We start from the raw sequence: 18,793 nt of genomic DNA on the forward strand, positions 1-18,793 counted from the left end.
AATAAAAATAGAAAGAAAAGTGTATCTAAAGATGTGCCATGGTTTAAGAAATAGACCACTGAACTTTGAAAAACTTTTTTGTTTTTATCTGGTTTTTGTTCAGTTGCTTTTTATTGCTAGTGTAGAAGTGGTCTTGGAGTCTGTGCTTTTTATGATATAACCTTCTCAGAGTGTTGACTTGAGTTTGGATTAAAGCAGTAGATACTGAAAGGGAATGCTTCATACAACAGTAGACTGGTGAAAACTGCAGCTCATACAGATTCCAAATTTTGGACTTAATGACCCTAAGGATTTAAAATCACTTTTAAATCGAGTGCTTTTAAATCCAGGGTGGGGAAGAAAAAAACTTAAATCACCAAAGCTTTGTCTTCGTATTCATGATGTAGATTATTTTATGAAGTCAACTTTTTTCTTTTTTTCATTTTTTTAAATTTTTATTGTGACCAAAGTGCATTACAAATCTTTCACTGCATCATTTATGCTACATAGCGACAATGAATGAGGGGCATTCCCACCATCAGTGCTGTCCTCCCTCCGCCCCTGTTCCCAGCATGTATCCCATATCTCCCTCCTTTACCCCCCAGAATGCTAGTGCAACTGGTCTCCACTTTACAGCTTGTTGTAGATTGAGCATCTATTCCACCGTCATTGGAGATACAAAGGATAAGAAAAAAGGGAGAAAAAAAATTTGGTGGGGCAGGGCGGTGGTGCTAGAGGTAAGGTGCCTGCCTTGCCTGCGCTATCCTTGGATGGATGCGGTTTGATCCCCTGGCATCCCATATGGTCCCCCAAGCCAGGAGCGACTTTTCAGCGCATAGCTAAGAGTAACCCCTGAGTGTCACCGAGTGTGGCCCAAAAACCAAAAAAAGAAGGAAGGAAGGAAGGAAGGAAGGAAGGAAGGAAGGAAGGAAGGAAGGAAGGAAGGAAGGAAGGAAGGAAGGAAGGAAGGAAGGAAGGAAGGAAGGAAGGAAGGAAGGAAGGAAGGAAGGAAGGAAGGGAGAGAGAGAAAGAGAGAAAGAGAGAAAGAGAGAAAGGAAGGAAGGGAGAGAGAGAAAGAGAGAAAGAGAGAAAGAAAGAAAGAAAGAAAGAAAGAAGAAAGAAAGAAAGAAAGAAAGAAAGAAAGAAAGAAAGAAAGAAAGAAAAGAAAGAAAGAAAGAAAGAGAAGAGAGAGAGAGAGAGAGAGAGAGAGAGAGAAGAGAGAAGAAAGAAAGAAAGAAAGAAAGAAAGAAAGAAAGAAAGAAAGAAAGAAAGAAAGAAAGAAAGAAAGAAAGAAAGAAAGAAAGAAAGAAAGAAAGAAAGAAAGAAAGAAAGAAAGAAAGAAAGAAAGAAAGAAAGAAAGAAAGAAAGAAAGACAGACCAGACAGGGCCGGAACTTGGTCACCCGACCCCCCTCTCCCCCATTCCTCCGGATCTCCAGGTGGGTTTCTGGGAGGAGCTGACGGGGCACCCTGGGTTTTCCCCACTCCCAGGCCGGCCGGGACACTGGCCTAGGGTGGGGCTCCAGTCCCTGAGCTTCGGGCTTGGGAGGGTTTCTCTCCCTTCCTGGAGCAGGATTTTTAGCCGGCACTGACGGGCAGCTGGCAGGCCCCCCATGGGCCAGCGGCCTTTTTGTCCGGCCTAGGGTTAGGGGGGCCCGGACCTGGGTCACCCGACCCCCCTCTCCCCCATTCCTCCGGATCTCCAGGTGGGTTTCTGGGAGGAGCTGACGGGGTACCCTGGGTTTTCCCCACTCCCAGGCCGGGCCGGGACACTGGCCTAGGGTGGGGCTTAGGGGGTAGAGTTCGATCTGGTGGGTGGCAGATAGCTGCTCAGCTATACTCAGTCTGTCACTGGTAATTTCATACCAGTCTACATTTTGCAAACCGCGCGGGGGCGCAACATTTGCTCCTTCCAACCATCAGTACCCCAGATTTACCCTTCTTAACTTCAGTAACACATAGTTCTAATCTCTGACCTAAGACATACAGTATATCTAACAAATCCCAGAACTATTTAGAAGGACACAAATTGAACACATATATCTTTTGAATATTTTATGGGTATTTTCTTTAACTGATGTAACTCTCTATACATTCTTCTACCATGATGTTTCTATTCACTTTTCATCTTGTCTATTCTTTGTAAGCTGTTCAGTAAGGATTGTTGGTGGAACTGTCCCTCAGTTTGATGCCTATGATTGAACTATGTCATGGAAATTGCAGGTCTTGTTCCTATTGCCTCCAGATGCACCAATAACGCCCCATGGCATTGATCCTTGTTTGCATAGACACATTAAAATGGGAAAACACCATACATACAAATAAGTTCTTATCTAATAAATCTCAGTACAATGTACCTTACACCCTGAACATTGATATAATGACCTGGCACAGGCCTCAGAAGAATGGGCATCCTCCATTCACACCGGAACCAGGCAAGCTATCTACGAAACATCCAAGGTCTTTTACAGCAACAGCTGGAAGCAGTCCTCTACCAGGAAAGACAATATCAAGGGTCTGACATCGACCCCCCTAAAAAGAGACTTCCGTTTACACTGAGAAGACTTGACAACATCAATGACCTGCTCTATAGGACATGGTTCTCTCTAGTGCCCCTTAAGTGTGAGGTGAAACGAGAGGAAGCTATGCACCATCCTGACTGCAATATGGGATATGCACACTCCAGGATCTTTAATACAGAAGCATGATACCAACAACAGAGACTATGTGAGGAATGGAGGTGTATTGCCACTACAGACGATGACTTGAATTGGACAAACTAATTTGCCTGGAGCCTAGAGTCAGTCCTGTGCCAGGAAACTTCAGGGTTAGGGTCTCCTTGTATTTAGACCATAATTTGTCTTTCCATGTCCCTTATGTTTTGATGGGCCTATGCAAACAAATGCCACTTTAATACCACTTTTTACTATGTTCCCTTGACTCCAATTCTTAAGAAAAACAAGCCACTAAAACTTTTGAGGTTAACTTAAACTAGTTAGTATGTACATGGAACTAGAGAAATGTACTTTGCCCTCAATGTGTAAGGAGCTACATAAGTATAATGTATTTAGATTATATTGTGTGCTGTTAAGAAATAGTATGTACTACAACTGGGGATGTGAGGGACAAGAAATTGTATTGTACATGGGTTCAGTTTTGTTTTTATTAATGCTCTTTGGCTGAAAGTTCAAGGCTGGGACATCATCGATGGGACTACCGAGAACTCTGTTTATGGGTGATTGGGCTTCCACTGTAACTTTACCCTGTCCTCTTCTTTACATCTTTGTTGTCATAATTAAAATAAAAAAAAAGAAAGAAAGAAAGACCAGATAATGACCAACCAACTAATCAACCTCTCAGATAAGGACTTTAGACAATCAATATGGAAGATGCTCAAAGAACTCAAAGAAACCATGGATTTAGTTGAACAGAACACTAATAAAAAACAAGAAAATATGAAGACAGAAATCACAAAACTCCAAACTGAAATAACATGTCAACTAAAAGGCCTGAAAAAGTCAGTAAACGAAGTGAATGACAAAATGGATAAGCTCTGGGACAGGGTACCAGAAGCTGAGAATAGACTTGGTGCTGTGGAAGATGAGATAAATAACAATTCCATACAGCGGGAGAGATTGGAAAAAAAACTTAAAGCAAATGAACTGACAGTGGAAAAATTAGTCAAAGAATGGGAACAGATGAAAATAGAAGTCTATGATAAGCTCAACAGAAACAATTTAAGAATCATTGGAGTCCCAGAGACCCAGGAAGAAAATTTCCAGGAACAATCAACAGTCAAGAACATCATTAAAGAGAAACTTCCAGAGCTAAAGAATATATGTGATCAAATCCTGCATGCTCAAAGAGTATCAACCAAAAGAGACCCAGAAAAACTACCCCAAGACACATCCTAGTCACAATGACGAATCCCACAGATAGACACAGAATTCTGAAAACAGCAAGATCAAAAAGGGAAATTACATTCAAGGGAGCATCCTTACAGCAGACCTGTCACCAGAAACACTCAAAGCCAGAAAGCAGTGGTGGGATATTGTGACAAGACTGAATGAAATGAATGCTTCACCTAGAATACTGTACCCAGCAAAACTCACTTTCCAGTTTGACAGAAAAATACATGGTTTCACAGACAAAAAGCAGCTCAGAAACTTTACAGACTCAAAACCAGTCTTAAGAGAAAAACTGAAAGACCTAATTTAAGACAAGACTAACCAAAAGACAAACCAAATTTCGATATAAAGATGGCAATAAATCCCAGGACAATTCTTTCTCTCAATGTCAATGGACTAAATGCACCAGTTAAGAGACACAGCGTGGCTAAATGAATCAAAAAACTCAATCCAACCTTCTGCTGCCTACAAGAAACGCACCTGAATAGTCAGAACAAACATAGACTCAAAATAAAAGGCTGGAGAAATATTATCCGAGCAAACAACACTCATAAAAAAGCTGGAGTGGCCATACTAATATCAGATAATGCAAACTTTATACTCAGGAAGGTTGTAAGGGACAAAGATGGACATTTTATATTAATCAAGGGGTCTGTAGAACAGGAAGAAATAACTCTCCTAAACATATATGCACCGAATGAGGGGCCAGCAAAATATTTAATACAATTGTTGACAAATCTGAAAAATAATATCAATAACAACACAATAATTGTGGGGGACCTCAACACAGCTTTGTCAACACTGGATAGGTCAACCAGACTGAAACCCAACAAGAATATACTAGACCTGAGGAGAAAAATGGAAGAAAGAGGCCTAGTGGATATATATAGGACACTCCATGCCCAGAAACCTGGATACACATTCTTCTCCAATGTACATGGGACATACTCCAGGATAGACTACATGCTGGCACATAAAACATACCTCCATAATATCAAGAGGATAGAAATTTTGCAGGCTACCTTCGCTGACCACAAGGCTCTGAAATTATTTGTGAATTCCAATGGGACACAGAAAAAAAACTTTAACACGTGAAAGTTAAACAGCCTCATACTGAATAACCAGTGGGTCTGAGATGAAATCAAGGAGGAAATCAAAAGGTTCCTGGAAACAAATGACAATAAAGACACAAACTATCAGAACATATGGGACAAAGCAAAAGCAGTACTGAGAGAAAAATTTATAGCTTTGCAAGCACACTTCAGGAAGGAAGAAGGGGCTTACCTGAGTAGCTTAAAGACACAGCTAATAGAACTAGAAAGTGCTCAACAGAAGGACCCAAAAATAGGGAGACAGAAGGAAATAACAAAGCTGAGAGCAGAAATCAAATGAAGTGGAAACCAAAAAAACAATCCAAAAGATCAACAAAAGCAGAAGTTGGTTCTTTGAAAAAATAAACAAGATTGATAGACCACTGGCAAACCTAACAAAGAAAGAGAGAGAGAGAGAGAGAGAGAGAGAGAGAGAGAGAGAGAGAGAGAGAGAGAAACTTGATACATCGTATTAGGAATGAAAAAGGAGAGATCACTACTGATATGGCAGAGATTCAAAGGGTAATCAGAAACTACTTTGAGAAACTCTACGCCACTAAAAATGAGAACCTGAAAGAAATGGATAAATTTTTGGACTTTTATAATCTTCCATGGTTGAATGAAGAGGATGTAGCATATCTAAACACACCCAACACTATTGAGGAAATTAAGACAGTAATCAAATGTCTGCCCAAAAACAAAAGCCCAGGCCCAGATGGATTCATTAATGAATTCTTTCAAACCTTTCAAGAGAAACTACTACCAATCCTGGAAAGACTCTTTCATAAAATTGAACAAACGGAAATACTTCCAAATAGCTTTTATGAAGCCAACATCACCATGATACCTAAACAAGACAGAGATGCTATGAAAAAAGAAAATTACAGACCAACATTGCTGATGAATGCAGATGCAAAGATCCTCAATAAAATCCTGGCAAATAGGATTCAATGCTTCATTAAGAAGATTATCCACTACAATCAAATAGGTTTCATCCCAGGAATGCAAGGATAGTTTAACATCCATAAATCTATCAACATAATACACAACATCAACAACAAGAAAAATAAAAATCACATGATCATATCAATAGATGCAGAGAAAGCATTTGATAAGGTCCAACACCCATTCTTGATCAAAACTCTCAGCAAGATGGGAATGAAAGGAACCTTTCTCAATATAGTTAAGGCCATCTACGACAAGCCAATGGCAAATATTATCCTCAATGGAGAAAAACTAAAAGCCTTCCCTCTAAATTCTGGCACAAGACAAGGCTGTCTCTCTCACCACTCCTATTCAACATAGCACTGGAAGTATTCGCTATAGCGATTAGGCAAGAAAAAGATATCAAGGGAATCCAGATAGGAAAGGAAGAAGTCAAGCTCTCACTGTTTGCAGATGACATAATACTCTTCTTAGAAAACCCTAAAGACTCGACCAAAAAGCTTCTAGAAACAATAGATTCATATAGCAAGGTGGCAGGATACAAAATTAACACACAAAAATCTATACACCAATAGTAATAAGGAAGAAATGGACATTAAGAAAACAACCCCATTCACAATAGTGCCACACAAACTCAAATATCTTGGAATCAACTGAAGGACCTATACAAAGAAAACTATAAAACTCTGCTCCAAGAAATAAGAGGGGACACATGGAAATGGAAACACATACCCTGCTCATGGATTGGCAGGATTAACATAATCAAAATGGCAATACTCCCCAAGGCATTATACAGATTTAATGTGATCCCTCTAAAGATACCCATGACATTCTTCAAAGAAGTGGATCAAGCACTTTTGAAATTCGTTTGAAACAATAAACACCCTAGAATAACTAAAGCAATCATTGGGAAAAAGAATATGGGAGGAATTACTTTCCCCAACTTTAAACTTTACTACAAAGCAATAGTTATCAAAAGAGCATGGTATTGGAATAAAGACAGGACCTCAGATCAGTGGAATAGGCTTGAATACTCAGAAAATGTTCCCCAGACATACAATAACCTAATTTTTGATAAAGGAGCAAGAAATCCTAAATGGAGCAAAGAAAGTCTCTTCAACAAGTGGTGTTGGCACAACTGGCTAGCCACTTGCAAAAAATTGAACTTAGTTGCCACATTGCTGCAAATGAAAGGATCTCAGACAGAAAATGATCAACAAGAACGGTTGCTTGCCATGTTGGAGCAGAAGAATGGTGAAATTAAACATCTATTAGGTGAAATTAAAAATCTGGAAAAATTTAAGAATTTATATGAAAGTATGGAATCAAAGCCTTCATCCAGCTCTGAAGTCGTAGAAGATAATACTTATTACACAGACTTGCTTCAAATGAAGCTTGACAACTTAAACAAGGAAAATGAAAGTACTAAAGGTGAATTGTCAATACAGCGAATGAAAGCATTATTTGAGAGCCAACGGGCTCTGGATATTGAGCGAAAACTGTTTGCAAATGAAAGATGCCTTCAAATTTCCAAAAGTGAAAATATGAAACTAAGAGCTCAACTAGATGAGTTGAAACTTAAGTATGGTCTTGAAGAGAACACTGAAGTGCCGGTACTCAAAAAGAGGCGTGAGGTGCTGCCTGTTGATGTGCCTATGCCTGTCAGTGACAATGCCAACAGTGCTGTTGTGGGACAAGAATGTAACTGGCCTTCACCTAAAGTGGAAGCACAATTGTGTCCTGCTAATTTAGAAAATAACAACTCACTGTTGACAAACACCATTTCTGTAAACAAGCCAGGAGTCAGTTTCTTTCCTCACAAAAATATGCCCATGGATATTCCGCCAGTGAAGGAAAAGAAATGTGTGAAACTTGCAGGCGTTACAACGGACTCTGAAGCCTTAAGTGAGAGAAGTGGAAACACCCCTGACTCTTCCAGGATAGCTGATGAACATAGCACTGGAAGTACTTGCTATAGCGATTAGGCAAGAAAAGGATATCAAGGGAATCCAGATAGGAAAGGAAGAAGTCAAGCTCTCACTGTTTGCAGATGACATGATACTCTACTAGAAAACCCTAAAGACTCTATCAAAAAGCTTCTAGAAACAATAGAATCATATAGCAAGGTGGCAGGCTACAAAATTAACACACAAAAATCAATGGCCTTTCTATATACCAATAGTAATAAGGATGAAATGGACATTAAGAAAACAACCCCATTCACAATAGTACCACACAAACTCAAATATCTTGGAATCAACTTGACTAAATATGTGAAGGACCTATACAAAGAAAACTATAAAACTCTGCTCCAAGAAATAAGAGAGGACACACGGAAATGGAAACACATACCCTGCTCATGGATTGGCAGGATTAACATCATCAAAATGTCAATACTCCCCAAGGCATTATACAGATTTAATGCCATCCCTCTAAAGATACCCATGACATTCTTCAAAGAAGTGGATCAGACACTTTTGAAATTCATTTGGAACAATAAACACCCTCGAATAGCTAAAGCAATCATTGGGAAAAAGAATATGGGAGGAATTACTTTTCCCAACTTTAAACTGTACTACAAAGCAACAGTTATCAAAACAGCATGGTATTGGAATAAGGATAGGTCCTCAGCTCAGTGGAATAGGCTTGAATACTCAGAAAATGTTCCCCAGAGATACAACCATCTAATTTTTGATAAAGGAGCAGGAAATCCTAAATGGAGCAGGGAAAGCCTCTTCAACAAGTGGTGTTGGCACAATTGGATAGCCACTTGCAAAAAATTAAACTTAGACCCCCAGCTAACATCATGTACAAAGGTAAAATCCAAATGGATTAAAGACCTCGATATCAGCCCCAAAAACATAAGATATATAGAACAGCACATAGGCAAAACACTACAGGACATTACAGGCATCTTCAAGGAGGAAACTGCACTCTCCAAGCAAGTGAAAGCAGAGATTAACAGATGGGAATATATTAAGCTGAGAAGCTTCTGCACCTCAAAGGAAATAGTGCCCAGGATACAAGAGCCACCCACTGAGTGGGAGAAACTATTCACCCAATACCCATCAGATAAGGGGCTAATCTCCAAAATATACAAGGCACTGACAGAACTTTACAAGAAAAAAACATCTAACCCCATCAAAAAATGGGGGAGAAGAAATGAACAGACACTTTGACAAAGAAGAAATACGCATGGCCAAAAGACACATGAAAAAATGTTCCACATCACTAATCATCAGGGAGATGCAAATCAAAACAACGATGAGATACCACCTCACACCCCAGAGAATGGCACACATCACAAAGAATGAGAATAAACAGTGTTGGCGGGGATGTGGAGAGAAAGGAACTCTTATCCACTGCTGGTGGGAATGCTGTCTAGTTCAACCTTTATGGAAAGCGATATGGAGATTCCTCCAAAAACTGGAAATCGAGCTCCCATACGATCCAGCTATACCACTCCTAGGAATATACCCTAGGAACACAAAAATGCAATACAAAAACCCCTTCCTTACACCTATATTCATTGCAGCTCTATTTACCATAGCAAGACTCTGGAAACAACCAAGATGCCCTTCAACAGACGAATGGCTAAAGAAACTGTGGTACATATACACAATGGAATATTATGCAGCTGTCAGGAGAGATGAAGTCATGAAATTTTCCTATACATGGATGTACATGGAATCTATTATGCTGAGTGAAATAAGTCAGAGAGAGAGAGAAAAACGCAGAATGGTCTCACTCATCTATGGGTTTTAAGAAAAATGAAAGACACCCTGGTAATAATAATTTTCAGACACAAAAGAGAAAAGAGCTGGAAGTTCCAGCTCACCTCAGGAAGCTCACCACAAAGAGTGATGAGTTTAGTTAGAGAAATAACTACATTTTGAACTGTCCTAATATTGAGAATGTATGAGGGAAATGTAGAGCCTGTTTAGGGTACAGGCGGGGGTTGGGTGGGGAGGAGGGAGATTTGGGACTTGGGTGATGGGAATGTTGCACTGGTGATGGGTGGTGTTCCTTTTATGACTGAAACCCAAACACAATCATGTATGTAATCAAGGTGTTTAAATAAAAAAAAAAATTATGCATTAAAAAAAAATTGAACTTAGACTCCCAGCTATCATGTACAAAGGTAAAATCCAAATGGATTAAAGACCTCGATATCAGACCTGAAACCATAAGATATATAGAACAACACATAGGCAAAACACTCCAGGACATTGAGACTACAGGCATATTCAAGGAGGAAACTGCACTCTCCAAGCAAGTGAAAGCAGAGATTAACAGATGGGAATATATTAAACTGAGACGCTTCTGCACCTCAAAGGAAATAGTGCCCAGGATACAAGAGCCACCCACTGAGTGGGAGAAACTATTCACCCATCAGATAAGGGGCTAATCTCCAAAATATACAAGACACTGACAGAAATTTACAAGAAAAAACATCTAATCCCATCAAAAAATGGGGAGAAGAAATGGACAGACACTTTGACAAAGGAGAAATACAAATGGCCAAAAGACACATGAAAAAATGCTCCACATCACTAATCATCAGGGAGATGCAAATCAAAACAACTATGAGGTACCACCTCACACCACAGAGAATGGCACACATCACAAAGAATGAGAACAAGCAGTGTTGGCAGAAATGTGGAGAGAAAGAACCTCTTATCCACTGCTGGTGGGAATGCCGTCTAGTTCAACCTTTATGGAAAGCGATTTGGAGATTCCTCCAAAAACTGGAAATCGAGCTCCCATACGATCCAGCTATACCACTCCTAGGAATATACCCTAGGAACACAAAAATACAATACAAAAACCCCTTCTTTACACCTATATTCATTGCAGCACTATTTACCATAGCAAGACTATGGAAACAACCAAGATGCCCTTCAACAGACGAATGGCTAAAGAAACTGTGGTACATATACACAATGGAATATTATGCAGCTGTCAGGAGAGATGAAGTCATGAAATTTTCCTATACATGGATGTACACGGAATCTATTATGCTGAGTGAAATAAGTCAGAGAGAGAGAGAAAAACGCAGAATGGTCTCACTCATCTATGGGTTTTAAGAAAAATAAAAGACATTCTTTCAATAATAATTATCAGACACAAAAAAGAAAAGAGCTGGAAGTTCCAGCTCACCTCAGGAAGCTCACCACAAAGAGTGATGAGTTTAGTTAGAGAAATAACTACATTTTGAACTGTCCTAATAATGAGAATGTATGAGGGAAATGGAAAGCCTGTCTAGAGTACAGGCGGGGGGTCAGGTGGGGAGGAGGGAGATTTGGGACATTGGTGATGGGAATGTTGCACTGGTGATGGGTGGTATTCTTTACATGACTGAAACCCAAATACAATCAGGTATGTAATCAAGGTGTTTAAATAAAATATAAAAAAAGAAAAAAAGAAAAGAAAAAGAAAAAAAAGGATAAAGCAAATGCCAGACATCATCTCCAACTTCAAAGCCAGCATTTGTAGGTGATAAACAATTTTTCTCCTGCACCATATTTAGAAGCAGCTTGTGCTGGTTTGGCAAATTGAATCTGAACCCAACAGTGCTGGGAAGATAGCTCAGGAATCGGGGGTACAAACAATATTACACACAAGAACCCAAGTTTTGAGGATCTGAAGCTCCCTTTACCCCCTTACCCCCACTCCATCTGTTATAGGGGTGCAGAAACAAGAGTCTGAGGTAATTGCTCAGGTGCTGAGAAAGGGACACTCCACTTCTTTTTAACTAATCTTAGAAAAAATGTGGGACACACCCTAGTGGATGAATAACACCTGACTAGTAGTCATTAAGAGAGAAGATCGGGGCCGGAGAGATAGCATGGAGGTAGGGCATTTGCCTTGCATGAATCCCGGCATCCCATATGGTCCCCCGGGCCTGCCAGGAGCAATTTCTGAGTGTAGAACCATGAGTGACCCCTGAGTGCTGCCGGGTGAGACCAAAAAAAAAACAAAAAAAAAAAAATGCAGAGTCAAGATCATGGGACATCACAGAATACCAAGAAACAGACAGAGGCTGAAAAAGTTGATTATTTTCTGCCATAGAGGAGTGAAGGAGAGTCAAATAATCGCCTGATCTAATTGATTATTTTAAATCTCCCTTACCTGGGTTAGGTAACATCTGAACACAGGCCAAAGCTTAAGTGAGTATTTGGATCATAGTCAATGAATACCTGTTTCTTGGGCTTGTATAGCCCAAGGATACACACTTGCATGAGCTATTAAATAAAAAGCTATTAAACAAGCAAACAAAACATTTTACGTCTGAAAGATATCTGGTGGCTGGTGTACTTTTCTCTGTTTTTCATTATTTAATTTTTTGTTTGTTTTGGGGGGCTACACCTGTGATGTTCAGGGGACACTCCTGGCTCTGCACTCAAGAATTACTCCTGGCTGTGTTCAGGGGACTATATGGGATGCTGGGGATCAACCTGGATTGACTGCAGGCAAGGCAAATAAATGCCCTACCTGGATGTACTATCTCCCTGGACCCTGGGATACTATTCTTACATACTGATCCTAAAGATTCAAGAGTTTTCAGGCATTCACTGTAACAGCTACACTGCCTTGGATCCTGCAACAGAAAATAAATTGTGTCTCTGAACAGTCAGCAGCTTACTACCTTGCATTGCACAAAGATTAATTAATGTCCAGCTTTGATAAGTTACCATGATTATGCAAAAAGTGAATGAAGGAGGTATGATTTGCAACTCGTCTATCAATCTAAAATAATCTGAGGTGAAATACATTTCCAAAACTTTTCATTAGACACAGAAAAAAAAAGCACTGAACAGCAGCCAGCTCATACCAGTTGTGCAATACAGTGGAAGATGTACTTGGATGAGTTCCTGAGCACCAGAGAGAAATTTCTTTCACTATTCCTGGAGCCCTGAAGCCTGCCTTGAGAAAGAGCATTCTTCTCTGGATTTTCTTTTGCCTTGGGAGTAAACCCCGTCCTCCCTGGGGATGGACACAATTTTAGCCTATTTGCTGTTTGTGGACATTTGGGAGCACATAGATTTATTTATTTTTATTACATACATGATTGTATTTGGGTTTCAGTCATGTAAAGAACACCACCCATCACCAGTGCAACATTCCCATCACCAATGTCCCAAATCTCCCTCCTCCCCACCCGACCCCTGCCTGTACTCTAGACAGGCTTTCCATTTCCCTCATACATTCTCATTATTAGGACAGTTCAAAATGTAGTTATTTCTCTAACTAAACTCATTACTCTTTGTGGTGAGCTTCATGAGGTGAGCTGTAACTTCCAGCTTTTTTCTCTTTTGTGTCTGAAAATTATTATTGCAAAAATGTCTTTCACTTTTCTTAAAACCCACAGATGAGTGAGACCATTCTGCGTTTTTCTCTCTCTCTCTGACTTATTTCACTCATCATAATAGATTCCATGTACATCCATGTATAGGAGAATTTCATGACTTCATCTCTCCTGACAGCTGCATAATATTCCATTGTGTATATGTACCACAGTTTCTTTAGCCATTCATCTGTTGAAGGGTATCTTGGCTGTTTCCAGAGTCTTGCTATGGTAAATAGTGCTGCAATGAATATAGGTGTAAGGAAGGGGTTTTTGTATTGTATTTTTGTGTTCCTAGGGTATATTCCTAGGAGTGGTATAGCTGGGTCGTATGGGAGCTCAATTTCCAGTTTTTGGAGGAACCTCCATATGAGCACATGGATTTAAATCTTCAACATTCTCGCCCTCTAACAAATAAGTACATCTCCATAAACCCAGGCCTTACCTGCTAATTGTTCTTTCATAATTGCATTTCTTATTCACTCTTCTACCTCTCTCTCAAACAAATGATTAACTTACAGACATCAGCCTAGAATAGAATAATTCTTTTTTGAAACTGATCTTTGCTTAAAAATCAAGGACTTTGATCTTTACTGAAAGTCAAGCTTTGTCCATTTTTTTACTGCACCCTCAGTGTCCAAAATTTCTAGTCTGCCTTGTTCCACCAGCTGGTCTTTGTCTTCTAACACCTTCCCAAATGAAGCAAACAGCAGCCAACATCTGGTAACACTTCAATTCTTCCTAATCAATTTATTGTTTACTAAGTGATTACAGGTTTACCAAATATTTTACCATAGTAAAATACAGATCTGGGGCCAGAGGGATAACACAGTGGATAGGGCAATTGCCTTCCACATGGCCAACCCAGGTTCTATCCCTGGTATCCCATATGATCCTCCTGAGCCTGCCAGGAGTGATTTCTGAAAGCAGAGCCAGGAGTAAACCTGATTTTGGGTGTGGCCCAAAATCCAAAATACAGAGATAGACAGATAGGTAGATTGATAGAGAGATAGATAGAGATAGGTAGGTAGGTAGGACTGTAGATAAGTATGTAGGTAGGTAGATAGATGATAGATAGATAGATAGATAGATAGATAGATAGATAGATAGATAGATAGATAGATAGATAGATAGATAGATAGATAGATAGATAAGTAGATAAAGTAAGTTCAGAGCACTACTGGCCCAAAAACAAAATTTTAAGAAAATATTTTGGGGCCAGAGAGGTGGCGCTAGAGGTAAGGTGTCTGCCTTGCAAGCACTAGCCAAGGAAGGACCGCAGTTCAATCCCCCGGCGTCCCATATGGTCCCCCCAAGCCAGGGGCAATTTCTGAGCACTTAGCCAGGAGTAACCCCTGAGCATCAAATGGGTGTGGCCCAAAAAACCAAAAAAAGAAAAGAAAAGAAAAGAAGGGCCCGGAGAGATAGCACAGCGGCGTTTGCCTTGCCAGCAGCCAATCCAGGACCAAAGGTGGTTGGTTCGAATCCTAGTGTCCCATATGGTCCCCCGTGCCTGCCAGGAGCTATTTCTGAGCAGACAGTCAGGAGTAACCCCTGAGCATCGCTGGGTGTAGCCCAAAAACAAAAAAAAAAAAGAAAAGAAAAGAAAATACTCATCTACATCACATCAAAAAGAATAAAATACTTAAAAATAAATGTAGCAAAGAGCTGAAAGACCTATATGCTAAAGACGAAAGAAATTAAAGAAGACAGAAGTAGTTATCTGGCTGGCTAATTTAATTGGCACAGAATTCAAAATTAAAAAGACAGAAAATAAATGAAAAAACACCCCATGTTCATAGATTTGAATAATTATGTTGAAATGATCATTCAGCTCAAAGTAATGTTCAGATTTCACCCCATCATTATCTAAACTCTAATAGCAATGTTTGCAGAAATGAAGAAAAATCCTAAAATTTGTATGGACTCACAAAAGACCTTGAGTAGTAAAAGCAGCCTTGAGAAAAAAAAACAAAGCTAGAGGAATCACCCCTCCTAATTGCAAACTATAAAACTAAACAAAGACTATAGTGTGGTACTGATGTGGAAACAGACACCTAGACCAACAGGGCAAATTAGAGGAACCAGGAACAAAGACATCTATTCTGTCAGCTAATGTTTTAACAAAGAAACTAAAAATACACAATGGGGGAAGGTACGTGGTGTTATGAAAACTGGATATGCATATGAAAATAATAAAATTGTACCTGGCTGGGGTTTGCTGGAGAGTACACACTTTGTGGCTGGGTTCCCAAATAGCAGCACTCTTGGCATACATGGCAACCATAGGGATTTATCTCTCAGACCGCACTTCCCATCTGGAGCTGGAGTCATTGAACCATTGACAGGTCCCTCTCATGGTCTTATGAGGTACATTTTTCAAATAAGTTGTTTCAAGTCATTCCCATGATCCACAGCCACTGCCATGTCTACCCATTGGCAACGCCATAGACCCATTCAACTCTGAAAAGAGAAGTAAGCCAAGCCTCAAAAACTCATGGATATACCAATTTTGTTGCTGATAGCACTGGTGCAACTCCAGAGAGAGGCGGGGCAAGTCCCCTACCTTGCTGAATAAAGTCCCACAACTGCCACCACACCAATAAGCTCAATTTCATCACTTTTCTGCTACTCTGTAGAGATAACCTAATCTCTGAGACTCTGCTCATGGGCCCAGTTCCACAGATCCTCAAAGTCCAGGACTACATATGTGGCCATGCAACACCTCCATATTGGGGGGGGGGATTTAGGTCACACCCAGAGATGCTCAGGGGTTACTCCTGGCTCTGCACCCCTGGCAGGCTCAGGGGATCATATGGGATGCCGGGATCCGAACCACCATTGGTCCTGAGTTGGAGGCTTGCAAGGCAAATGCTCTATCGCTGTGCTATCTCTCTGGCCCCAACACCTTCATATTTTTAACACTGATATCCCAATAGGAATGCATCAAATTAGATGTGAAATTATCATAGAAGTCTCAACAAACAAAACCAACAACAGATTGTTCAACTAGCAACAGCTTGGTAAACCTTCAGACAGTAACCCCATTGAGAGATATGACAAAAATGAAGTTTTGTTTTTTGTTTTGCTGTTGTTTGTTTGATTGGGGGCCAGGCTCAGGAGTTACTCCTGGCTCTGCACTTAGAAATCACTCCTAACAGGCTCAGGGAGCCATATGGGATGCCAGGGATCAAACCCAGGTCAGCAGCTTGCAAGGGAAATGCCCTATTTTAGACCCTAATTAAAGGTTTTGGTTTTTTTTTTGGTAATTCCATTATCATTTGTAGTATTAATGTGATTGTGGGATTGATTTGATCCCACCCCACTCAGAATATGTCTTGTTACTTGTTGGTTGGAAGCATCCTCTCTGGTGCCTCAAGAATTAAATTCTCATGGCATATTTCTATTGACAATAACATTATCAAATTTTTACAAGAAGACCCCTTGGTTCTTCTAACATAAAACTAAATTTTGTATTATTTTCATTTGCCCATCTTTCTAGTTATCCATCCTTCCATTCATCCATCTGTCCATCCATCCTTCCATCCTTCCATCTAGCCATCCTCCATTCCTATATCCTTCCCTCCTCCCTCTATTCCTTCTCCTTTTTTTTACCTCCCTCCCTCCCTTCTTTTCCCTCTCCTTCATTTCTTCCCTTTATCCTTTCTTCTTTCCTTTCCTCCATCCCTTCATTCGCTCAGGCCCATGTTCTCGCTTCTTTTAGGGACAATCTGGCACTTGTGGGGAGAGCAGAAAGTGAACAGTCCGATTATTTAGAACCTTCTGGAACACAGGGTTGCAGCCTCCCAGGTCCACAGAGGAACCCCAGCAGGAGTTAGAGACAGGGAGCCTGGTGAGAAATCCTGGAGTCAGGCACCTCTGGGACAGGCCAGATGACTGCAGGGCCAGGCCTAGTGCCCCGTTTACCTCTCTAGAGAAATAGGCTGTCTCTGCTGATGCCATGGGCAGCAGAAGTTTGGTTCCAGTCTGCTAAAGGATCTGGTTCTCGGGTTACTTTTTTCTCCTGGGGAAAAGTAGAGCCAGGACCTTCCCCTGGGGTCTGTCTGGGCCTGGGTTTTCTTGTGTTTCATGTTCTGAAGTCTCAGCAGGTGGTACTCAGGGCTCCCACCTGCTGGGGTCTCAAAGGAGCACATCTGGGGACTGAGCTGGGTTGGCCACATGCAGGGCACATGCCATGACCCTCCATCCTGTATCCGCAGCCCTGCAGAAATCTGACCACTTGAGCCTTTGCCTCTTTCTGGGTGCCATCTCTGAAGCTGACTCTGCTGTCCCTGTCCCTGGTGGTGCTGGGATCAGGCAGCTCTGAGTGTTTTTCAACATGTACAGTCTGAGTCTGTTCTCAGACAAGCTTTTTTTTTTGGGGGGGGGTCATATCAGGCAGCGTTCAGGTGTTACTCCTGGCTCTGCACTAATAAATCATTCCTGGCAGGCTTGGGGGACCATATGGGATGCCGGGAATCAAACCGCAGCCTGTCCAGTGTTGGCTGTGCAAGGCAAATGCCCTACTGCTGTGCTATCACTCAGGCCCCCAGACAAGATTTTTACCTTCAAGAAGGACAGTGGCAAGTTCCCCCAGCTCCCAGACACCAACTTTGGGAAGAGCCTGCCCTTCCTGGTGTTGCCGGTCACCTCATCCCAGGACCAGGCCTCCACCCACACCATCATCTGGCACACCTGGGGAGGATGCCAAGACTGTTCTAGGGAAGCAGGTCAGAATTTTCTTCCTCCTGGGCAAGACCCCGAGTTAGGACACGCAGACCAAGGTGGCCAAGGAGAGCCAACAGCAAGGAGACATCATCCAGAAGGACTTTGTGGCCATCTATGCCAACCTGATCCTGAAGACCATGCTGGGCATGAAGTGGGTGAAGAGCTTCTGCCCTGGGGTCTCATTCGTCATGAAGACAGACTTGGGCATTTTCATCAACATTCCATGCTTGGTGGAGCTGCTACTAAGAAGGAACAGGACCAGAAGTTCTTCTTAAGCTTCCTGAAGATGAATGAGCTCCCCAACAAATGGTTCGTCAGTAAGTGCAAGTACCCAGGTGACAGGTACCCCCATTTCTGCTCTGGCATTGGCTATGTGTTTTCCAGCAACATGGCTGGGCTGATGTTCAACTTGTCAAGAGTGTTCCCTTCATCAAACTAGAGCAGTGGTTCTCAAATAGTGGGGCACGCTCCCAGAAGGGTGGGCGCAAGGCTCCATAAAGGGGTGCGCGTTTGACCTCGGCAAACACTGTCCCAGCAAGCTAAGCCCCATGTTTATGTCTCTGTATGTCTCTGGAGCTGACAGTTGCTGTGTCCTGCTTCAAACCCCACTTCGAAAAGCTACGCATTGCAAAACGTGCTCATTGTAGCCATTAATCCAGATATCACCTCTGATTAGAAAATCAGTTCAGGGCTGGAGAGATAGCACAGCGGTGTTTGCCTTGCAAGCAGCCGACCCAGGACCTAAGGTGGTTGGTTGGAATCCCGGTGTCCCATATGGTCCCCCGTGCCTGCCAG

The 18,793-nt window shown here is 41.3% G+C and overlaps 1 protein-coding gene and 1 pseudogene across 1 annotated transcript in view; both read left to right on the forward strand.

The window, feature by feature from the left end:
* Nucleotides 1–12,552, forward strand: part of LOC126024310 (protein Spindly-like) — a 60,176-nt gene extending 47,624 nt beyond the window's left edge. Inside the window, exons 2-4 of the mRNA XM_049784697.1 lie at nucleotides 7,093–7,887; nucleotides 11,610–11,632; nucleotides 12,475–12,552. Of these exons, the coding sequence (XP_049640654.1) occupies nucleotides 7,093–7,887; nucleotides 11,610–11,632; nucleotides 12,475–12,552 (896 nt within the window). The remainder of the gene's footprint in view (nucleotides 1–7,092; nucleotides 7,888–11,609; nucleotides 11,633–12,474) is intronic.
* A 66-nt stretch (nucleotides 12,553–12,618) lies between these two features.
* On the forward strand, nucleotides 12,619–18,437 carry LOC126024311 (beta-1,3-galactosyltransferase 5-like; annotated as a pseudogene).
* Nucleotides 18,438–18,793: the final 356 nt, after the last annotated feature.

Source organism: Suncus etruscus, chromosome 12 (assembly GCF_024139225.1).
Source record: "Suncus etruscus isolate mSunEtr1 chromosome 12, mSunEtr1.pri.cur, whole genome shotgun sequence".
In the NCBI taxonomy this organism is placed as follows: domain Eukaryota; kingdom Metazoa; phylum Chordata; class Mammalia; order Eulipotyphla; family Soricidae; genus Suncus; species Suncus etruscus.